We start from the raw sequence: 25,353 nt of genomic DNA on the forward strand, positions 1-25,353 counted from the left end.
ACTCAGTGTCTCATGGTAATCACTGCAAGCACCTTTGAGAGAACGCCACCCTCGAGTTCCGCCCGATGCCAGACAGTCCAGTTTCTCCCTGTATGAGTCTGGGTCCCCAGAGACCCGCCCGGAGCTGGAGCTCAGAGCCTGAGACTCCCTCCCGATTGAAAACGACAACCGCGCCCTCAGCCGCCAGCCCGCTCTGCATGCACTCCGCACCCTAGTATTTTACTTCAGCACTGCGCCTCCTCTGAGTCTCGGCATGCTTTTCTCTTTCCTCCTAGTTGTAGAACTTCCACTCAGCCAGCCTTTCTGTGGTTCTGGATGATGTCCGTTCCGTCCCTCAGTTGTATTTCTGAAGTGGTTCGAGGTAGCAAACTCCGGCACTTACCTATGCCGCCATCTTGGTTTCTCCCCTCTATCTAAAAGGGCTTTTTCCATTTTTAGTTTTCCTGGGTAATGGGAAACTCTTATATATCTGTAGGTAATATTCTTTGAAGTAGAATAGCTGAATCAAATAGTAGTTTCTCTAAAATGTTGATCAGTACTGCCAGATAAGGCAGTCAATACAATTTAATTCATATTTTCGGTAATTGCTTTGTTTCATTTCAAACTTTGTTGGACCCATTTTACTTCCTTTTTTTTAATCTTTCATTTTAATTTAAAACCTGTAGACTTCTATATAGACATTCTTAAGGTCAGCCTACTGAATAAGTTCCATTTTATGGCATGTTGAGAGAAATGGAATGAATTTTGGAAATAGAATATAGTTTTTGATGTATATAATATTCAAAACAAAGTATATCTGAAATTGTCTTTAATTTCTTTAATTTCTTTTCCTGTCTTTTAAGAATGAATGAAAAAGGTCCCATTTCTAGTTTTTATTGAAGACTTAAAATTTATCAAAACGTGTTTCTTTTAAATATTTTTTCTCATAAGAATAATATTGCCATTTCAAATAAATAAAAGCTATAGTTTACTTTTGCTTTGAGGAAGCCATTAAATGAAATTGGAACCTTGAAACTTTATGATTGAAGAATTTTTCCAACAAGTATTGCTACTTGAAAACAAAATAAGTTTAAAACCGTAAGACTTTCAGGAATGTATGTACTAGTATATATTTCTATAAGATTAATAATAGCTGACAAGTCATTTTTGAAACAATTTTTTAGTGTGTTGAATATAATACTAAGAAAATAACAGAAGTCCAGGGTGGGTAGGTGATAAGCCGAGGTAAAAACTGAAGGTCTTACCGTAACCGGTTTGGCTCAGTGGATAGAGCGTCGGCCTGCGGACTGAAAGGTCCCAGGTTCGATTCCGGTCAAGGGCATGTATCTTGGTTGCAGGCACATCCCCAGTGGGGGGCGTGCAGGAGGCAGCTGGTCGATGTTTCTATCTCATCAGTGTTGCTGACTCTCTATCATTCTCCCTTCCTCTCTATAAAAAATCAATAAAATACATTAAAAAAAACAAAACCTGAAGGTCTTTGAGAAAGGTGGTTTGGCAGGTACGCTGCACTGAATTGAATCTGCAGACTTTTCAGAGTCTTTGGAGGCTAGAAGGATGAGACTACTGAGAGCATTTTTATTTTCTAGTGCAATACAGAAAATATGGTTTGCACTCATTTAATTTGCACTTGTTGCTAACTTTTAAATGTAGCCTGACAGTATGTCAGTCAATATGATCACACAGTGTTGTGTCTTCCAGGCACACTCTTATACATGGAAATACTTTTTGCATAAAGCCCTTTTGGGGTTGACTTTAACAAATAATTTAGGCTCATGCTCTTCTTTTTCAGCCCTGATGCTCTGATGATGTCAGGGGCAGAGCAGAACCCTCAGGAGGGAGGCAGGGTTGACACAGTGTTCCAGCAGGAGGCTAGGTTGGAACACTGCATCAGGTAAGAGTAAAACTACACCCCTGCCTCCGTGAGGATACGGACTGTAGACAAACACTGTGGGCGGGCCTGAAGCTCTTTGTTGGAATATTCATAGGGAGCCAGGTTGGTAGAAGGAGAGATAGCTTATTTACAGACTTAATGCTCATGACTGTTAGTTTCTAGAACATAGGTAATTTGCTCTTTTTCTACTGCCATTTGTTTTTCTATATATGAAATAGGAAAGAAACAATGTGTAATTCTGCTAATTCATCCAGAAATAATTTTGGGGTTTTCAAAGACAGACTAAATTTTTTAAAAAATATTTTAGTCTTAGAACCCCTTTACATTCTTAAAGATTATTGTGGATCCTAAAGAACTTCTGTTTATGTGACTTAGATCTATCAATAGTTGCCCTATTAGAAATTAAAAATGATACATTTTAAAAAAATTTACAGCTTTTTAAAAATTACAATTATAAGCTCCCTAAATATTAGCATACATATTTTAGAAAAATAACTATATTCCCCGAAGTAAAAGAAAAAATTATGAAAAGGATAGCATTGTTTTTACATTTTGTAAATCTCTTTAATATCTATTTTAGTAGAAGACAGCTGGATTTTCATATTTGCTTCTGCATTCAGGCGGTTAGATATTATTTTGTTTGAAGTATCAGGTGTCTGCAGACTAAGCACTGAGTGCCACATCCGGTCAGCTGACTGTTTTTCTATAGCCCACAACAAAAAAGTGATGGTTATTCCTTTTTCTTTTTCATCATTGGAGAATAAAGAGAATATTTCATGACACATGAAATTCAAATTTGTAATTATGGATATTCTTTGCTACCACACCAAATGTCAACAAATGGTAATTTCTTAAAGGTTAATTGCAATGTGAAAACTGAAACCATATTAATGAATTATTTGTACTGTTATGTTAAATTCCATACATGTTTTGCACTTTGAATATACTTTGGATTAATCTTTTGCCCATGCATGATTTTATAACATAATTGATTATTTGTAAAATATTGGTTCATTGAGTTATACAGATATGGATACACATTTTCCAAAATTCTAATTTTCTCTTGAAAGCACAAAGTTTGTCATTAGTAACAATACTGAAGACAGTTGTTTTCCTGAAGTGACAGGCTCACTTAACTCATTTTTGAGAAAATGCGTAAAAGTCTCAATAATTCGTTTGTCAGCTGTTCTTTAAAGAAAAATCATGTTCCATGAAAAAAATGGCCTGTTCAGCTCACAGCCAAATCACTCAAGACCACTTCCTGGAGATGATCATCACTGTGCTCTGATAAAGAGCCAAAGTGCAATATATTGCACCTCCCCATTACTTTGGGACTCCATTATATAAAATTGCAAACATATATTTCCCCTTTTTCCTACAAAGACTATTAAAAAGATGTGTATTCAGGACTAAGATTTAATAAAATAATCTTTACCGCTTAATTGTGAACGTTCTTCAGTGACATTGCCATGCCTATGTATTTAAACTGGAATATGTGGGGGGTGAAGAATACAGTGACTAGTACAGGATGGGGCAAAAGTTGGTTTACAATTGTTCCTATGGGAAAAAAATACAATAATTAATAAATAAAAATACAAGGATAAACTCTGTATCGTGTCCTCACAACTGTAAACCTATTTTGCCCACCCCTGTATTATTTTGGTGCCACTGCCTTGTTTCTTGTTGATAAGCCAGCAGTTTTACCCACCATTGCTTTTGCATCATCAGTTCAAATGTCAGCACAGGAGAAAAAAATAATATGATTACAAAATCTTTTTGACTTTTCAGATGCCCTAAAAGAGTCATGGGGATTCCCTGGAGTCCATGATCCACAGTGTGAGAACTGCTACTCTAGGAAAATGACTCTGTTGGAATACTTATGAAGTATAATTATTTGAGTGAATAGTATACTTCAAGAGGCTACATCCACTACAACTTTGTACCAGTGAATCACAGAGGTTCCCAGAATCTATCCCAAATTATAACTGCCCTGATGTGGGGGTAGGGTACCGTCTGGACCTAAATTTGCTAGTAGAAGACTGACATGAGAAAGCCAGGCCAGGGCCCCAGCTTACCCTAAGATGATATGTGAAACTAAAGTAATATAGTCTGACTGTAGATAGGTTCTTTTGAAAATGAGTCACCTTATAGTTAATACTGTTTTAATTCTATTTATTTTCTTCAACAACTGCTTTGCTGGATCTCTTAAAGACACTTCTCCATTCACCATCCTCCTAACAGAGTTTCAGTTTCATTAAATTCAGATTTATAGCCATTATAGCCTTTCCTTAACTTTCTTTCTCTTTGTTATCATAGGAAAAAAATCCATAATTTTTGTTCACAATAAAGCCACAAGCTATTCCCATGAGGAATTTGCTGCTACTATTCATTATAACTATTATTTCATTAGTTTTTTCTCTAAGAGCTTTGATTTAAGAGTTCTTCATAGAACATTATTGGAAGCCTTTCTGCCTCTTATTGTTTCTATACTACAACATTTTTATCAAGAAAGGGATAGAATTAAGAAAGAAATAGCAACAATTTCCAATCTCACAAAACAAAAATTTATCAAAATCTGCTGCTGGACTGCAAATTAGAACTTGATGTGACTACAAAAAAGGGGAAGTATTTTGAGATAGTAGTCATGTAACAAAGGGCAAAGAGAAATTGAGTACTTTTTCAAAATACTGGTAGTTAGCTTTGGTTCTGGGAAAATAACAGCAAAGGAGAATGAATTTAATGAAGAAGAACACAAAAAGCAACTCATTCAATAAAGATTTGTGTACATAGTATGAGGTTCTATGTTAGGCACTAAAATGTGAAGGATTTACTTTTGAATAGATTGAAAGGTTAAAACCTATACATTGCTAAGTTATTGTATGACTGTTTATTTAGGAATTTGAACTATAGTGCTAACGTTTAATGGCAAATGTCTTTCTTTCTGATGGAGAAACTCAGGTGCTGTTTTATTCAGCTTGCCCATGGTCAAGCAGTGAGATAGTGACAGATGCTAGAACAATGTTTTGATACAGGTTCTAAATAGATTAGGTACTCCTCATAAATTTGGCAATTATTTCATTTTCAGACTGGGATTATATTCAAAGATATGTAAAGCTTGGGAAGATTGGAATGAGAATTAAGTTACCATTGAAATTCCTTCTGTTCTCAAATTGAAATTCAAGTGATATTTGAAATTAGGGCTTAACTACTCACAAGCAGAATGTGCTACCACATAATACTTTAAAAACTGCTTTGCAATGGTGTCATGGATTTGTAGCTTTCTCAGTGAAGGTTAAGTGCCAGGGGCTTAATGATAAAACTTTCTTTGGTGTGGGCTCATGGACTGGTTTTCACTCATGCCTGGGACTCTTCCTCTCCTTTTACTCTCTGCCCTGCAAATATATGCTGCTTTTTGGTAACACAGGAGCCTTGTAGAGAAAATGTGAGTGACTTAGTGTAAATTAGCATTTCCCAAAGTATATTCCAAGAGAATATTGAGGGATTTTATTTGATAAAAAAAGGTTTTGGTTTGGAGAAAAGGATTTAAATAGTTAATTTGCTCTGAGACATTACAAGTCCTTCATATACAAATGTTCATGGAGTTGCTCCAACAGGGAGTTACAGTATTCCCAAATTTGAATAGAAAAAAATTATTAAACCTTTTTTTAAAGTACCTCACATTAATATTCCATAAAATACACTTTGGGATCTGCTACAAATTCAGTCCTATTATCAGAAAATGACTAAAAACGTCTGTGCTAGTTGTATTATTATGCCTAACACTCTTTTTCTATTCCTAACTAGAATTTATTTTCATGGAAAGCTTTCGTTTTGAGTAGACAATAAGTAGCAGGAATAAGTACTGCCTAATTGTCTGACTGTTAAAATGTTTATTTTTCAATTACAGTTGACATTTAATATAAAAATGTTTATTTTAGGAACATGAGGAAAGGAAATTCAGATTATCAATTACTACTTGTCAAATCTTCAGGGTTTTTTTTAATAAGTAATATTCCTAAACTAAATTATATTATTTATGGAGAATTTCTGTGTTTCAATTGCAGATGTTGGGGATCAGACAGGTGAGGTAGGTTATTCCGGCTCGCCTGCAGAAGCACCTCCAAGCAAGTCACCATCAATGCCCTCACTAAACCAGACTTGGCCAGAGATGAATCAGAGCAGTGAGGTTAGCAAAGCTTCCCTTTCCTTTCATTAATATTAACTTTGTTAAGGTAAGACGTTCCAAACAGTAATTTCAGCATAGAGCTCTTTCAGCAGCTCTATTCAGCATAGCTAAGAGAGCATATAAAGTAGGGCTATGATAAGTGTTTGTAATTATGTGACTCTGAGGTTTTCAAAGTACTTTTTCATATATATATATGTATATATATATGTGTGTATATATATATACTGTCATTTGGTTTTCACCACTTATTCCTGCTAAAACCCTGTGAGTTGGATGGGGCAGGAACATGCAGGTTATAGTCAAAAGGGTGAATGTCTTGGCCAAGATAACTCATAACCACTGAAGAACAAGAGCTTAGATTTGAACACAAATCCTTTGACCTGTAGTCCGTTACCACACCCACCATGTCACACTGCTTCTCATTCCTGTATGTGATAATAATTTTGGAAACTTAGTATTGGAAGTGACATGAGAAGTCACTAATCCTGCCTTCCACATGAAAAAAGTATTTTCTTCAACCCAGGCTATTGATAATAATTTAGTTTTATTTAATACAATATGGAATTAAACCCTAATAAATGCAGTGGTTAAAGGATATTATATATAAAACCAACGATAACATGCAAAACATAATTTGAGACAAATGCACTCCCTCTCCTCCTCATTACTTGGGAACTCCATTATATAAAACTATAAAAGTGGGGCCACTCTGATTAGAATCAGAGAAGTAGGCCGGAGGCCTCTATGTTAAACCTTAGTGCTCTATAGAACTTCAGCTAAAAAATAGCTGTTCTAGCCTGTTAGAGCAGTTTTCTTTGTGAATAACTTTTTTTGCCTTAAATCACTTTTAGGTAGTGCTTAAAAATTTAAAAGTTTGTTGACTTTCAGGAAAAAATTCTAAACTTCTGGACTTTTCATATCTTTTAAAGCCAGTAATAAAGTACTAAATTAAAGAGACATTCATTAATTTTGGAGAGTTGAAAAACAGAAGTAACTGGCAGGTTTAAAGTACTTGCTGCTGCTTTATGACATAATCACAAATACTGTACCTAACACATAGCACTTGTCATACTGTTGGATGTAAAGTCATATATATAAGTTTTTCTAGAGGGAGGAATTAAGCCTTGAAATAATTCACTAGTAAAGAGGCTTTATGAAGAGTGGGGTCATTACTCTTGAAACTACTTGCTCATTTTTAAAAAGTAATATCAGATTAAGAGTAGTTATTCCATTGATACCAGCTCATAAATAAAAGCAGCTCTTTCTAAAGCATCTCTATTCTAAAGCCCATATTCATTCTAAATAAAATTGTGTGTGATCATTAAAGACCAGGAATAGAAGTCCCTTCCATATTCTGATTTAAGCAGTTGGACTTTTTCTTTTTAGATAGTCAGAGCAAGTTTCATTTTGTAGTATTCAGTAATAATTCGGCTATGAATGTCGTGTTATTTTTCTTTTAACTCTGTGGAAAATCAAAATGCTAATAAAACTAACATTGATTTTGAGACATCTTAATAAATCTCTACACAAAGCACTAATGATCCTTTCAACAGATAATTATTCGGCATCTAAAAATGGATGAGACATTGCAAGGAATAATACTACTAATAACAACAGCACTAATAATAAGCCTTAATATGTGTTGAGCACTTGGGATGTGCCAGTTCTGTTAAAAGCTTTTTACATATATGAACTCTACTTCCTCATAACAATCTTATAGTATTATTAATCTCACCTTACAGATGGTGAAACTGAATTACAGAGAGGTTAAATAACTTGCCTAAGGTTGTACAGTATAACTAGGATTCTAGTAGTCTGGATCCAGAGCTGTGCTCCTAACCATTATACTAAAGTTATGAAGATAAAAGTGTCTCTCTGCTCTCTAGGTAGCTTGCATACAGTCTTGTGAAACCAAGTAAAACTTCATACAACCAAATAGGTAAATAAATGCCTTCTTTTTGGCAAAAATCTACATCTAAAAGTTTAGATCATTAGGGTTTTAAAAATTCCTCTGTGCACATGCAACAATAATTATTGAAGAAACAAACAACAAATAATGGTAAATCACTTCTTTGAAGCGATGTCCCATGATAAGAATGAAGTTTTGTTATTCAAGAATCACTTTGAATACATCAGTGTCTTAATTTTCATTATTTTAAAATTTGTAGGCAGAGTTGTTGAATGATTGTATTAGCCATTTTTGTAGATAATTTTCATCAATGTATTAATTTGCTAATATTTTATTTCTACAAGTCTTCTCAAATGGAATATCACTATTTTAAATAAGTCGAACTTTGAAGCATAAAAATGTATACTTTTCCATGCTGAGTTACAAAAAGAGGATTTTGGTTAATGGGATAGGTTTGTCTGTGTGTAAACATTCGTTTGTATATATTGTATATGTGTAGATGTTTTTCCCTCCTCAGAGTAAAATTCTCAAGAATCAAATTTTAATGCAGTTTTGATATAAAAATTCTATACTATTTTATTACCAAGACCTTTAAAACAAATAGAATTTGCTATAATTGTTATTGGCTTATCACTCCACCAATTTTAAGAGGTATGATATTTGTGTGCCTCTTTTAGGAGAGTAGTATTTCATATCAAAATACATCCTCTATATATAACACATACCCAGATGCTTGATTTGCTCTCATTGTGGCCGCACTCTGATTTTTCTAGCATGGGGGAAGCGGGGGGCGGTGCCTGATTGGCAGCTCTGTCTTTCGATCTGGCATGGTCCTGTTCATAGTGCTGATTTCAGGGGTTGACTTGCTACAGATTGACAAAAGCTCAAACATATATTATAATTCCAGAGTTCTTTGCACTTTATCACAATTATATTTTATTAAGTATACATATGTACAAAATATGTGCACGTACATAACAAAATCATCTTTCAGGGGTGGCACTGGCAAGTCACAATGACTTGCTTTGTTTTGACCAAAAGTTTGGTAGTCAAGATTCACTAACATCACCAAATCAATGCATTAGCATTTAAATTTTAAAAGGAGGATTTGAAGTTATTCTTTCTCTAGTCAAGACAAACCCCTTTACATTTTTACCTTGTTGCTATTTATACCACTTAGACTCTATTTGTTCCTATGTCTCTTTTGAGGTTGAACTCTGTAAGGCTTTGAATCTCTTCATAGAGATTGTAATAAATTGTTACTATACATTTGATTGTGAAGGTGCTCACCTTACCTTACAAGATGACCCAGCATAGATGAGTATAAAATGTTTATTTCAAAAATAGAAACTACGGAATTTTGTCAGGCCTATGAAACACAACTTGCAGTGCAACCTCTGAATGACTTTGCTAAATCTTCTCCAGTGATCTTTTTACTCCATCTTTCTCATCATGCTGACTTGTCTCTCCTCTGTCTGTTCAGCAGTGGGAGACATTTAGTGAACGCTCTTCAAGCTCACAAACTCTGACCCAATTTGATTCTAACATTGCACCAGCTGATCCTGTAAGTCAATCACTTAGCTTGCTTGTTTGAAATTAATTTTATTAACCCAAATTTCCATTCATTATGGTTTTTAGCAGATATGCATGATTCAGTGGAGTGCTTAGAGAGAAATGGTAGCAAGCTTTTCAATTTTTGTGTGCCTAATGGTGGAAAGAACATTTTTTTTTACCATTGTTTGTATTTTCTAGTTATTTTGGTGAAACTGTATGTTTTAAAAAGCTGGTACATGTGTCTAAAGAAGCATTTTGTGACAATTGATTTAGTTGACTTGTTTTCATTTGCTAATTGAGTGTATGTTCTATTAAACATACTATTTATTTTAGTGTAGTTACACTTAGTAAATACTGTTTTATTTGTATGCTTACATATCGTGTAATATGTACTACATATGTAAATATGCAATGTCATCTTTTATTTTAATAGTCCAGATGGTATGGCTTTGACTTAAATAGTATGTTGAGTTCTGTTACAAGAGAATCAAGTTCAGCAAAACAACAGAGTTGTTAGTCAAAGATTCCCATTGTGCAAAGGAGCCTGTCTTGTCTTCCTGTGGTTTACTGTGTTGCTCTGAAAAATGCTACAAAGTTCACATCATGATTTCAAAAATAAATTATATTCCCTTAGATTTAATTTAATATATGACTCACCTGTCCCTCAAGTTATTTGAACATTTCAAAACCTTAGTTGCTAATCATTCTTCTCACTGTTCACTCCTGCTTTTTCTTTTTACTTTTAAAAAGAAGGACATGCTAATAACCACTTTTCAAAAAGAAAAGAGGAAATAAGTAGGAAGGGAAGAAGAGTGTAAAGGTAGGATTAGAAAATGAGCTCAGTGGAAAGATACGGAGAAGGCATTCTTTTTAGATGTTTGATCAAAGACAGCCAGCATTCATGAATTAAATGTAAAAATGGTCTTCTTATTTAATGTGGATTTGGGAGAAGTGGTATTTAAAGATAATAGTACATCAACAGTTTAATGAATCTTTGGTGTGTTTTATAATTTTAAAGACTTTATATCTATTTGAAATACAGAGGATGTTAAATTGAATTCAAGTAGATAATGTATGGAAGTGTTTTATAATTAATAATTTAAGAGTCAGTTAATATGTAAATCATCTGTGCCTTTTGCTTCTCTTGCTACTTTTTTTAAAAATATATTTTATTGATTTTTTACAGAGAGGAAGGGAGAGGGATAAAGAGTTAGAATCATCGATAAGAGAGAAACATCGATCAGCTGCCTCCTGCACACTCCCCACTGGGGATGTGCCCGCAACCAAGGTACATGCCCTTGACCGAAATCGAACCTGAGACCCTTGAGTCCGCAGGCTGATGCTCTATCCACTAAGCTAAACCGGTTAGGGCTATCTTTACCTTTTTCTTCTTCTTCCTTTTCTTAAAGGATACCTTTCCAAACCAGTTAGGGCTTCTCTTGCTACTTCGAGGGCATTTATTAATTTTTTATTTTAGTTTCTAAAAAGTGAAGGAGAGATAAAAAGGAAACACAATTTTTGCTGCTTATTATTAAGGTCTCTTGGGAAGTGACAGGTGCTATGAGCTAAAAGAAAATTTTTCCATGTTCTTATCTTCTACTTACACAGTCAAGTTAGTTTATTTAAGGTGCTTCATAAAAGTACTTCTTTGGGAGCAAAGGTTTGCTATAGCAATAAAGAAACTCTCTAGTCTGTAACCCTTAAGAGGCCATGAAAATAATTATTCATAGTATTATGATTATTTGTCAGGCCAGGAAAGAACATTACATATAAAAACATAGAATTTGGGAGCAAAATAAATTAACTCATAACTTACAAGAAATGCAGGAAAATATTTGGCTTAATAACAGTGATGTTCTTGTAACCTATTGGAAATAATATCCAAATTTGTGAATTCTTGCTCTAGGGTTTAATATGGCTCAGTACTTTCTTTTGTTATCTCTAGTGTGGCTGGAGGCTCTAGAAAAATTAAAAATTATTAATTGATATTTTAAACTCCAATTTAGACTTCTGAATTTGATAGAGTTGCCAGTCTTAAGTATTTATAATATGGTACCTAGAAACATCCTTTTTCTTTTATGGTGGCAAACAAATCTAAACTTTGCTCCCCAACTAGTAATTTCTCTTTAAATTTTGAATTAGGAGAATATACTGTTCTCACTGAAGATCTGAATTTCTTAACCCTCATTTAATACTTACTGACATAGTTCCTATACATACACTGATAGTAGCTACAATTCCAAATGTCCTTTGCAAGGTTTTTGTAAAGGATTGTAAGTAAATAAGGTCCATTCAGATTAGAACAGGGGGAAAAAACACACCACAGTTCTAATGTGAATTTAACATACATTACAGTGTTGGAAATATTTAATGTAATATTTTTTAAAAGCTAAAATTTAATAATTATCCATTTGCTCAATAAAGTGAAAGTCCATGAAGAGCTCCAAACTGCTCTGTAGCGCTTAGAGACAGTGCACTGACCTCACATGCAAACTGCAATGGTTAATGATTCGGCTCCTGGAATAATGATGAAATTGAGTTTCTGACATTTCATTTCCAGAAACTTGATTACTTTTGTTGAACTTCTTATCAGTTAATAGACTCAGGTAGAATCTGCTTCTGGAAGGAAATTCTAGACTGATGAGAAGTGTCATGCACTAGTCTTCTCCATGATATCCCTGATGTTGAGTGCTATAGAGCTTCTGAGTACAGAGGGAAGTGAGTTTAATTACTGATTATGCCCAGCCAACTCACCTGGTTTGATGTAGCTCCTTTCTAGGTGCCTGTGATATTTTCTAGGAATACAAAAATGTCAGGAACAAAATTCCAGTCTTAAGTAGACCACACCACAGTTCATTATAAGCCTGATGATTGTAATTCATCTGATTGTGATAATTACCATCCATGGCTATGAACAAAACTCTGGGCAGAGAATCATGGGCCAGCTTACCCCAAAAGGTTTCCATAAAGGAGCTTTTATGCTGAGTTTTGAATGGAACTATGAATTGCCAGATTTGGACAAGAGCATTCCAAGCAGAGCGAGTATCATGAACAGGATTAATTCAGTGTGGTGAGAGTATAGGCTAGACATGTGTATGGGGGAATGATGGAACTGGGAAGATCTTTGTATGTTAGACCAAGGATCTGAACTAAATCTCATTGACACTCTTGGCTAATAAGAAGTACCATGAGCCCTAGCTGGTTTGATTCAGTGGATGGAGCATCAGCCTGGGGACTGACGGGGTGTGGGTTCGATCTGGTCAAGGGCACATGCCTGGGTTTCGGGCTCAATCCCCAGTAGGGGGCGTGCAGGAGGCAGCCAGTCAATGATTCTGTCTCATCATTGATGTTTCCATCTCTCTCTCCCTCTCCCTTCCTCTCTGAAATCAATAAAAATATATTTATTTTAAAAAGTACCATGATAAAATGGGGTCAAGGAAGAGCTATAATATGAAGGATTGATGGGATCAAGAGAGAGATGATGAGCACCTGAACTAAGAAACAGAAAGTAGGCAGGGCTGGATTCAGATAGACAGGATAATGGGATTTAAATCAGGTAGAAAATATAGATATGTGAGCATTAATATAATATTCAATAAAATGCTAAATTGTATGAAATCAAATACCCAAATAGATGACACAAATGTGCCATGAGTAATTATGAATGGGTTTCCTAAAGGCTTTGGGTGATTTGAATAGGTGATCTCTATTTTTACATTTAGGGATGCTAATTTGGAGCAGAGAAAGTGTTACTTTGACATCTTGTAATTCAGGACTCAGAGGCTAGTAGGCATTCATGGTTCTTCATCTGGAATGTTCAAATGCTTAAAGTCAGAGCCCTCTATCATGCTTTGACTCATTTGTAACATCGCAGCCATAAATGAAGCCTCTGATATACGGTCTCTGGTTTTCAAGGAATTACCTTGTCCTGCTAAGTAGCTAAGACCCGCTGGACTAAAGCTATTTCAGGCTCTTAGCAACCAGTCAGTGTGTGGCTGAAGTATGCTATACAAAAAGCTTTGTTGGTACAGGAACTTAAGGAAATTATTTGGATAGTGAATAGAATATTCATGATTATTTTTTGTAGTCATTAATGTATTTTCATTATTGTACTGGAAATATATGAAAAGACTAATATTTCCAACTGTTATAAGCTTTATAAATTTGATTTTATAAACATACACATAGAATATATGTTAGATAAATACTACGAGTTTAAAGCATCTAATAAATTATCCTTGCTTGTTTTTTTCTAGTTTTGGGGGGTTTGTAATAAGAACTTATTGTGTCACAAACTATCATTTCTTTCTCCTTTAATCTTGCCTTATATTAAATTCTGATTTTCATAGCAGCTATTTCTGCTATTAAAATTGTAAGTTAAGAAAATAGTATTTATTTCTAAAGCCATGTTTTTATAACAATAACAACATTTTAAGTGTATTGTTATAAATATTTTCCTGTGAGTGACTCATTATTATGTGAGAAATCTAACCTCCTATCCACTTGTAATGTTCACCTTTATAACTGTAATTGTAGAGTTGTAGGGGAAATGTTAGTTCATTTCAATTGGATAATACATGAACCCTGTCCAGTATTTCACTGATATAGAGGCAGGAAAATGCTATGAAAGGATTTATCAGTATAATTGCAATAAAGAATTAATTTGTTTGTTATAAATTGTTCGAATTTAGAGATTATAAGAATAAGCCAAGGAGAGCTGCAAACAAGAAATGGTATACTGGAACTTTCTCTAGCAGAGGCTTGGTGTTAGTACTGTCACCAAAATAGTGTTGGATTTAAACTGAAAAATCATTATCCTTTACACTAAATTATAAACTTAACTCAACTAGATATTCAAAATTTAAGGATCTAATATTCAGTCCTTAGCAGCAGCACACACAAAATGCGAACTGACTCCTCATATAAGGAGCTGAGCCTCCTTCCCAGTGTTTTTCATCTGGTCTGTAGCTGTTAAGCCAAATGCTTGATCCTATTCTGGTTCTTCCACTGGTATGGCAGCTCCCAGCGTCAGGCTTACCTGTGTACCCAGGTGTACCTTTCTCTTCCTTTCCTTTCAGAGAGGCTACCATCTGTCTTCATCTTCTCTTCCTTGCCTTACTCTCTCACTCTGAAAGTCTCTTCTATCAGTTTCTTTACCCTTCTAACTAGACTTGTCAATAATGAAGTTTAGGAATATCAGATGTATTATAATCTTGAATGGCTTAAGAAAATATTAGAATCTTAGAGTAGGAGTCTTATTCTTCTTAAAAACTGGATCCCTTGGTGGAAATGTTAGGCTAAATTTTAAAGTTCTATAAACTAATCTGTGAAAGTATGCATTGTGCCTACTGTTACAATATAGCAGGCATATCTTTAACTCTGTTTTATAGATGAAAAAGAAAAGTTTCAAATTTTCTTGAGCAGTTTCCTGAAAATGAGTTTGGTCTACTACTTAATTTTGGATTCTAATGAAGTAGTTTGTTTCACTTTAACCTGAGAGGTTCAAATTTGTATGATTTCATCAGATCATTTCACACTTTAAATACTATCTTAAACTGTATTTTTATAAGGTTATTGTTTTTATTCAAATCTTTAATCACTCAAAAGTTAAAATGTATTTTTAATAAAAAATCAGATTATTAGACATGTACTTGATTTTTTTACGTATAATTCTATAATTTTAATTTAAAAATTCATTTTCATGCTTGCTTTAGTGTGAATGAGAGAGTCTATCCACCAGTTTTTAAAATATTGTTAATTTTTATTATTTCTTGGTATCAATTTGGCATTTTTAATACAAATTCTGTATTTCCTCTCATCTGTTCCTAGGATACTGCTATTGTTCATCCAGTTCCCATTCGTATGACTCCAAGCAAAATCCACATGCAGGAAATGGAACTTAAAAGAACTGGCAGTGGTAAGCAGTCTGTGGCTGGTCTATATTAGGTTAGCAGGTAGGATTTTAGGTTAGCTTCAACTACATAAATGCAGAAGTAATTATTCTATCAGGCTTCAGATTTCTTTCATAATTGCTTATTTGTTAACATAGTACTTTCTACAGTTATACATGTATGTGTGTGCTTATATGTATATTTTAACTTATTTTACAGTTTTAAAAGGAAATTATTGAATTTTAATTATAAAACTTAAATAAGGACATTGAAAATATGAATTTTCTGATACTGTGTTTAATGATCATTTTTGTGAATTTACATTTAAAGTATGTTAAAATTGTAACTGAAGAAGCATATGTTAAAGTGAGTTTTGGCTTTGAAATTCTTTTGCTTAAATTCTTGAATTTTCTTCTCGTTTTAGTTTTTTTTTATCCTCACCCAAGAGTATATTTATTGATTTTTTTATTTTTTGAGAGAGAGAGAGAAACATCAATCAGTTGCTTCTCATATGAATTTCAACTGGGGATTGAACCCACAACTTGGCTATGTGTCCTGACCAGGAATCAAATCCACAACCTTTTGGTGTATGGGAGGACACTCCAACCAACTGAGCCACCCAGTCAGGGCAATTTTCTCCTCATTTTAGATTAAATGTTTTATAATTAGGGTTTCTCAAAGATAAATTTATTTCCTATATTAGTCAACATCATAAATTACTTATTTATAACCATTTGTGTGATGTTTTGTTTAATTACTTATCTAAAGGGATAAAATTAACAAAATATGAACATGCAAATTGACTTTTTATTGTAAAATATCTTCTATATGACAGAAAAGAAATTCTATATAAATAGATTTATATTTGTTTTTTTAATTTTTTTTGAAAATATACATTTTATTGATTTTTTACAGAGAGGAAGGGAGAGGGACAGAGAATTAGAGACATCGATGAGAGAGAAACATTGATCAGCTGCCTCCTGCCCCCCCCCCCCCACTGGGGATGTGCCCACAACCAAGGTACATGCCCCTGACTGGAATCGAACCCGGGACCCTTCAGTCCCCAGGCCGACGCTCTAGCCACTGAACCAAACCGGTCAGGGCTATATTTGTTTTTATTAAGAATATTATTTTGTATTATTTTCCATGGATTTATTGGCTATTTCTTTGGAATATCTAAATTAGGTCTCATATATTCTGAGCTTTATAAATGTATTAATACAAATGCCTTTATCTTACATTTTTACTTACTAATTTTCTTTTCTACTAGATCATACTAATCCCACTAGCCCATTACTTGTGAAAACATCTGACCTTTCAGAGGAAAATAAGATAAATTCATCAGTGAAATTTGCTTCTGGAAATACTGTAGGTAAGTGAAAGATACCACGACATCTTCCACTAGAAGTTTATTAAGTCTGGATTTAGAGCCTGAAATATACAGATGTATAGCCATTTAATATTATCTTCACTGAATAAAGTAGAGAATAGTCAACCCTTTTAAACACTCTACCTGCTGTATGAGTAAGTGTGTCCCCATTGCCACCTGAACCTCTTCAGGGCAGGCCTCCTGTTTGCCATTCCTCTCAATTAGCCAGATTTAGTCCATTGGCTCTTTCCCACTAGATCCTTTCTTTCTCTCATAAGAAATTGTGTATATATTCAGTCATTCAGCCAGTGTTGATTGAATACTATGTGCCAGGCTCTGTTCTAGACACTGGGGATTCAGCACTAAAATAAACAAACAAAAACCTTTGCCTTTATGGAGCTTACATTTTGTAGGGGAGATAAGATGAAAAGGGGGGAAAATAGCTCATGTCCTAGGAGGTGATTAACACCCTGGATAAAAATTAAGTTGGGAAAGGGGAAAGGAAGTGACTTTCAATTAGCTGGCTAAAGAAGGCCTTACCAAAAGATGACATTTGAGTTAAATCTTTAAGGAGTAGAGGGATTTGGCTGGGTGAATTTCTGAAGCAAAGGCATTTAAGGCACAGAAGTAGCAAATGTGAGGCCGATTTAGGAAACATGCCATACTTCTGCTGGGAACAGCAAGCAAACACCTAGAATAGAACTATCTAGCAAATTGAACAGGTAGAGGTAGCAAATGTAGAATAGTAACTTGAGAGCAGGTTAAGGTGGACTCTTACTGATTGAGATGAAAAGCTGTTAGAGGGTTTTGAATGGAGAAGTGACATGGTCTGACCTTCCTTCTTTAACAGAATCACTCTGGCTGCTATACTGGTAACGAGCCAAAAGGCAAGAGCCAAAACAGGAAAGACTATTTGGGGGGCAGTTACTAGTAATAATGCAGATAAGTGAAGATGATGGCTTGGTCGATGGTGGTGGTAGTAGAAATGCTGAAAAATGGTCAAGTTCTGGCTGTATTTTGTAGGGAAATTTGCTTATCTATGTGATATAGGATATGTGAGAGAGGACTCGGGGTGGCTCATGGGATTTTTGGCCTGGGCAACTGGGAATTGAGGATGACTCTGGTAGGAGTAGGTCTGTGGGGGAAGAATAGAATTCAGTTTTAGACATTTTAAGTTTGCAATACCCATTAGAACATCCAAATAGAAATATGTTAGCCTTTTTCTTTGCCAATTAAATAATTCAGTGATTTGACAAGAAAAGGGGTACATTTTGAAATATGTCCAAACAACCAGTCCCTTTAAGTTTTAATTCTTGAAAATGAATATGTAGTTTTCCTTTATATTGTTCCTCGAGTTCCTATTTTAAAATTCCTGTATTATGTCACAACTGTCAGTCTGCTTCTGGATTCTCTGCTCCTTCATAGGACTTTGAAGAAGTTGAAAATGGTATTTCCTCAGGTGAAAAATTAGGAACCTCTAGCTAATTTCATAAATTTTATTATTGCCTAAGCACATTTATTTTCTTGTGAAACTTTTAATTTTTCACATTAACAATTTTTAAATGTTTTATTTACAATACTTCTAATTTGTTCTTTAAAAATGATTTTTATTACAAAAGTAATTCACACTTACTGTAGAAGTATAATAAAAATAAAAATGTTTATAATCTCACTGTTTCACAATTGACCATGGTTAGCATTCATTGTCAAGCTTAATCCCCATTCTGTGCATATGCCATATTTTTATATAAAATGAAATTGTAATGTGTGTACTGTTTTGTGATCCTTTTTATGTGACTTATTTTGAATATTTATGGTATTAAATGTTAACTTTTCTAGATTATAACTTACACTATATGCATAGTATTTTGTTGTATAAATAAGCAATTATTTACTTGATTTATATTTAATTTTTTCACAATATACAAAATACATTTAATCTTTTGTAATAAAACTGGTATGAACTTTTAGCCAGTCTGAATATCTCTGATTTGAAACAATAATTCAGTTATATTTGTTGGGGCACATAGTGTTAAAGTGAAAAAAATGATTATTATTAAGTAGGCTATATTCCATTTATCAGCAGATGGTTACAGTAGTTCAGACTCTTTTACTTCAGACCCAGAACAGATCGGGAACAATGTAACTCGTCAAAGGTCAGTATTTCTGTCAATGACAAGCATATTAAAATATCTTGTTACATTTTAATACTTAAAATTATGTAGAACCAAGTGTAAATTACATATTTTTGTCTATTCTTTAGTTCTTCACTTCTCTGAAGGCTGTTAGGTTATCTATTGATTTATGTAAAAGGGAAGTAATTTTTATTTTTTTTCCAACTTGAATAGAAAACAGATGAAACCCTTATTATCTCATGGCATTCTGTGGAAGGTTTAAGAAGGACTGGTAACTTCTTGATAGTAGCAATTCAATACAGTTCTTTCTTTAGGTAAACTGAGTCTCTTTAAGTGATAAATGTGCGGATTTCCTTTTATAGCCTTATGACAAGTACCAAAAGAATTCTATGTTTTAAAATGCTATCCAAGATCTCAGCCCAGTGTTGGGCTACCTATTTACCCTGAAGATCTGTGTCACATACAACTTTTCAGGCATAAACTAAAAAAGTGAGGGTGGAAAGGGTTTGTCTTCAAGGGCTTTACTGTCCACAGAACACTGTGTGCAGGACAGAAGTATCTTTCTCCTCTCACTTCTTATGTGTGGTACGTATCCTTTTGCCACATGCCTAGAGGATGTAGAGAGAGGCTAGTGATATAGAATCACCAGTGAGCTCAGAGTCAGAGGCTGCTTCTTCATAGTTCTTCCTGTGTTTCTTAAAATTCTCAGTCATCTTGAATTTTATTCTGCTTTTTATCCCTATAAGTGAGGATTAGATTTCCAGAGTCCATGAGACTCTTTTCAGAATATAGAAAAAGTTGGTGGCAAAGAAGTGCATCTCCAGGTGAGTTGAGCATGAGTACAGCCACCTCTAAAATGGGATGGCCTGTGGTAACACAGGAATGGGAACTGCAGATAGTGAGCCAGATTCTACCTCAACTTGCCAAACTCCAGACTTTAAGTTGAAAACTGTCCATGTCTGAAAGTAGTTTGTTTAAGATTTTTTTATTGATTTTTAGAGAGAGAGGAAGGGGAGGGAGAGAAAGAGAAACATCGTAAGAGAGAAATATTGATTGGCTGCCTCCTGCATGCCCCTTATCAGGGATCGAGCCCACAACCCAGGTATATGCCCTGACTGGGAATCTAACCAGTATCTTTCTGTGCATGGGATGGCATTCACAGAACCCTGAACCACACTGGTCAAGGCTAGAGTTTTTGGGTTTTTTTAAAGTAAATATTTTAAACAAATGCCTATAATTGAATGGGAAAAAATTACACTAGTTTTGCAGTCTACCTTAAATTCTTGTTAATAACTTTCTTTTCAATTTTTTTGAAATATTGTTAAATATAAAATTATACTTTATAAAAAATATTATTTGCCATATTAAATAACCACTTGTGGAATGCACATCATAAATAATACTGGCTTTACTCATTGTAATATGTGTATACCTACTTGAGAGAGTATCTTTTGCTGCTTAGCCAGGTTTGAATGCTTAAAAAGAAAAAGCTCCAGTCTCAGTAGCATGACCAACTGTAATGTGACTTTTTGCAGGTCTCATTCAGGAACATCCCCTGATAACGCTGCACCACCACCTCCCCCTCCAAGGCCACAGCCCTCGCATTCTAGATCGTCATCTTTAGACATGAATCGGACCTTTACAGTCACCACAGGTAGGGGTTAGAGAGCTGTGAATCAAATTATTTGATTTAAAGTCATTAAGGACACACAACATCTTATTTTCGCAACATGTCTGTTTTTATATTTATCCAAAGAAAAAATTGGGATTTTAAAAAGTATCAGAGAGGGAATTTTTTTCTTAATGTCTATCTAAACTGTTTGAATTCAAGTGATAAAGATGGGAATCTGAGAGATGCCACAGAGATTGTAAAAGTATGATATGGTGATATCAAGGAGGAAAAGCTAATAGGTCTTAAGTTAGCAACAAAAGAGAGCGAGGACCCACAGCTTACTCCAATATTTTAATTTTTATATAATTGGTCATTATTATTATGTTGATCAAAATAAAAAATTAGGACATTGGGTAATGATATCCTATTTGGATGTTGTGAGTTTAGAATTATGAGGAAAAAGAAATAATCAACAGGCCACTGGATTTGTGGGCTAAGAAAGATTAATCTATTATTTGAGAATCATTTTCATAGAAATAATAGAGTGAAGTATTAATTAAAAGAGAAAATTGGAAGTCCTCATATTTGATAGCTAAAAATCAGTCAGAATGTGGAAAGAAAACCAAGAATATATAGTATTATGGAAACAAGGAGGAATATGTCAAGAGTGCCCTGTACAATTGAACAAGAGAAATGGATTCTGAGAAAAGACCATGAGATTTGGCCATTAGATCACATCTATGCTTTCCTATACTTAACAAAGCAGTCTTTTAGAAATCTTTATCATTTGATCATATTCAACCTGTTCTACTAGCAAAGTAATTATTTACTTACTAAAAAGAAGACTTGTATATTCACACAGGACAACAACAGGCTGGAGTTGTTGCCCATCCTCCTGCCGTGCCTCCAAGACCACAGCCTTCACAGGTATTCTGCAGCATATTCGTTACTAAACATCAGTTATTACACTCCTCATGATTAACTTATCTATTAGGTGTTTGATTCTATTCTAGAATTATTTTGAAGATCCAGAATTATTGAATTTTCATTCTTAATTCAGGGAAGATAAGTCTTATTTTGAAAGAGAATTCCAATAATTTCAGTTATTTTTTTAAAGAATCTGCTAGTGAACCAAATGATAGTGTCTTGACAAAGGAGAGTTTAGTTGGAAGAACTGGATTGGGAGATAGGAGATGGAGATGGCCATCTGTGTCTTGGATCTAGCAGTGACTCAGAGTGACCTCACTGCATCGGTCTGGATGTGTTACTGCATCAGTAAAGGAAGTGTCAGATGACCTCTGCATCCCTGCCAGGTTGAAATGGTTTTGATATGCATAAAACTATTATGTTCCAGGGTAGATTCTGGATTATAGCTGTTAGTTTTATGTCACTGACTGACTACCTTTTACATGAATGAATTTGGTTGATTTTTTTGAGTTAGAGTCTTAAAATGAAGTTGAGTATTTACAGTTAAAAAGATGGTTGCTTAATCATAAAAGATGCTGAAATTTGAATATTCCAGTATTTATTTTATCTAAAGTACCAGCAAAAATATTCTTACTGGGGTTAAGCTGTGAAACCCAGTGAATTGGTCTGTTGACTCACGAACCAGTCTAGTGGGCAAGACAACTATAAAGAATTGTAAGGGCAACAGTAGATATGTTTATGAAATGTTTTGCTACATCTTTACTAGTTAGTAAAGTCAGGGATCACAGTGAAAAGGTATAAGTAAAGTGAAGGAAGTAACACTTAAGTAGAGACTTGAAAGATAAAGTTGTATTGGTTTGGGAGAAGGCTTTCCAACCAGACAGAATGGCATCCACAAAGTCATACAAGTGTGGGGTAAGTCTTCAAGGAAAAATGAGTTAGTTTAGAACAGCTGGAATGATCGGAAAGGAAACTGAAGAGGTCCAAAAGGGGCAGAGCATCTCCTATATCATTATAAGAAGGATACAATTTTTCTCAGAGGAGATGGAAACTTTTTAAAGGGTAAGCAAGGAAGAGATTTCTGATTTATTCCTATAATATCCTATACTTCCTTTATCATAAAACTTTCACACTCTATTTTAATTCCTTGTTAACCTATGTCTCATCCTGCAGTAGACTGTCATCTTTATTGGGCATGGACCTTATTTATTTGGTTCACTGTTATAACCATAATGCTTGGCCAAAAGTAGATTCTCAAAAAAACATTTTTGATTGAAGATTGTAGAAGGATTGGCCTGGCAGTGGAGTAGAGGATAAATTGAAGAGAAGCACACTGAAGTGTTAGAAGAATAATTAGCCCACTGATTTCTACACTTTAAAAAAATAACCTTTTTATAAACATAATGAAACATTAAAAAAAATAACTTGTTTGAAGAACAAACAATTGCACAATAGCCCAAGTAAGAAAAAAATAGATGCAAGTGAGAATCACAGAGTAGAACCTAACTTTCCCCTCTCCTTATGCACTTTCTTTGCAGTAAGAATTTTGTAAAGGTATTTGTCTTATTGGGGTTTTGTATCTTAATTTATGTATTTTTTTTTAGTGTCTTAGCATTTCTCTTCTGGGTTTTTTAGAGCTAAATGTTTCTGTAGCTCACCTCCCTGAGTTTACAGATAATAAAACAGAGCATCGTTTTAATAATATTTTAGAAGGAAAAGAGGCCACTTGGTGACTGGTACACCAATGAACTGTTTGTTCCTCTATTCTGAACCATCGTGCAGGCTCCTGGTCCCACAGTGCATCGCCCAGTGGATGCCGATGGCATGATAACTCACACTAGTACCTCACCTCAGCAGATACCAGAACAACCAAATTTTGCAGATTTCAGCCAATTTGAAGTATTTGCTGCATCAAATGTAAATGAAGAACAAGACGATGAAGCTGAGAAACATCCAGAAGTCTTGCCGGTCAGTTTTTAAGGACTTATCTAGTTTTCCATTGGGACTCTTTCCATATCTCTGCTCAGAGCCGGTCTGTAAACAGAGGAGCTTCTAAAAGAGCAGATATTAGAGTGAACATCAGTGAGCAAAATATTTGCTTCTGCTGCTTTGAGAGGATTTATATTCCCTAGGCCAGTACTTCTCAATTTTTTCATTGTCCTTAAACTCCTGCTAATTGCAGTGTATTACTTTAATAAGAATCAGAATCTGGGTGGGAGTAACTGTAGTGTGAAAAAACACTGCTCTGGGGTTGCATTTTTTTTTTTAAATCCTCACTCGGGGATATTTTTCCATTGATTTTTAGAGCGGGAAAGACAAACATTGATGTGAGAGAAACACATCGATTGGTTGCCTCCTGCACATGCCCGACTAGGGCCCGGGCCTGGGCCAGGGAGGATCCTGCAACTGAGGTACATGTCCTTGACCAGAAACGAACCTGGGACCCTTCAGTCCCAGGCTGACACTCGATCCACTGAGCGAAACCAGCTAGGACTGGGGTTGCATCTTAATGCTAAGCTTCTGACTGTGTGATTTGATGAAGATATCCCTGTAGCAATAGGCTGTGGTTGCCATAGCTACACTCCATTTGCAAGTCAATTTAGTTAGACTTACAGACTACAGGATGCCAAAATGTACCGTAATCTCTGAGTACAGTGCTCCTGGAGACTGTTTACTTCTAGTTGCAAAACCTTCTCTAGGGGTCCCTGACCTCACTAACTATAAATGTGGAATTGGAGGGACCAAAGGAATTCTAAAACCTTGATTCTGATTGTCTCAACCTAGATGGAGCCTCTCTCACAGATCCCAAAATCCATGTTCATTTGACTGGCATCATTCAGCCAAAGGTTTCTTATAGATCTGATCCGTAATAAATTTCTACTAGCCACTTCTTCAAGCCTGTAACCTATCTCACAGTGGGGTCACAGGGTATGGCCTGCACCTCCAGGAAGGCAGGGGGGCACCTGAGGGGAAGTTCGAGTGTGCACAGGGTACTGGTCCTCATGCCTCTGGATGGATGCATCCCTCCCAACCTAAAGAACTTCCTAAATTCCCTATGGCTGCATTCTCAGCCCTCCCCCTCGCTCTCACATCTGTTACCTTCCCTCCTCTCTGCTCTTCAGTCATAGAGAATGGTCATTTTACAGGGTTTTCTCAAATTCCTTCTCATCTTCATCTCAGATTCCTTATTGTCATTAACGAATATTTTCTTAACATTTTACTCTGGTGCTTTATGTATGTATTTATGCATAATTACATATTACTTGTATTTAATTAGTAATAATATATTCATTTCTAGGTTGAAAAAGCTTCTGATCCTGCAAGTTCTCTTCGAGTTGCCAAAACAGATAGTAAAATTGAAGAAAAGACAGCTGCTAGTGCTCCCGCCAATGTGGTATGCAATAAGTCTTTTATAGTGTTGATTATTTTGTATATAAAAAAGAGGAGATCATTTATACTTTTTAAGATTTTAAAGATGACAAAAATCTTAGAAATAAAGTTAGAGAACATCTAACCCATTCCTTTCACTGTAGCATCTTTAGTCTGTCTCAGAATATGATCTGCCTGTTCAATATTCTAGATGATAGTCTATCATCCATATAAGTAAATGCCACAGTTCTTGAAAGTTATGTGGTGTTACAGTCTTCTAAGTACGTAAAGTAGAACTTCCTTATTGATCATATTCAGGTGTGGGTTTTTTTTAAGTATAATAGGGAAAATTATATTGACCCTCTAAGGTTAATGTTATAGTCTGTGCTCTTTTCTTCAACTGTTTTAGGGATAATTTTTTTCTCCGGCATTTTATGAAAATTTTTAAGCATACAGAAAATTGAAAGAATTTTACATTGTATATCAGTTATTATTTTACCATACTTGCTT

General features: G+C 34.8%; 1 protein-coding gene across 2 annotated transcripts in view; it reads left to right on the plus strand.

Annotated features, from left to right (window-relative positions):
* Positions 1 to 25,353, plus strand: part of REPS1 (RALBP1 associated Eps domain containing 1) — a 58,895-nt gene that overhangs the window by 27,763 nt on the left and 5,779 nt on the right. Inside the window, exons 8-16 of one of the 2 annotated variants that reach the window (XM_006776184.2) lie at positions 5,956 to 6,077; positions 9,470 to 9,550; positions 15,370 to 15,457; positions 16,702 to 16,803; positions 18,884 to 18,956; positions 20,471 to 20,589; positions 21,410 to 21,474; positions 23,257 to 23,442; positions 24,773 to 24,868. In XM_006776184.2, coding sequence (XP_006776247.1) covers positions 5,956 to 6,077; positions 9,470 to 9,550; positions 15,370 to 15,457; positions 16,702 to 16,803; positions 18,884 to 18,956; positions 20,471 to 20,589; positions 21,410 to 21,474; positions 23,257 to 23,442; positions 24,773 to 24,868 — 932 coding nt within the window. The remainder of the gene's footprint in view (positions 1 to 5,955; positions 6,078 to 9,469; positions 9,551 to 15,369; positions 15,458 to 16,701; positions 16,804 to 18,883; positions 18,957 to 20,470; positions 20,590 to 21,409; positions 21,475 to 23,256; positions 23,443 to 24,772; positions 24,869 to 25,353) is intronic. The other variant, XM_006776185.2, reaches the window with a different exon arrangement.

The sequence above is a fragment of the Myotis davidii genome, unplaced genomic scaffold (genome assembly GCF_000327345.1).
Source record: "Myotis davidii unplaced genomic scaffold, ASM32734v1 scaffold266, whole genome shotgun sequence".
In the NCBI taxonomy this organism is placed as follows: Eukaryota; Metazoa; Chordata; class Mammalia; order Chiroptera; family Vespertilionidae; genus Myotis; species Myotis davidii.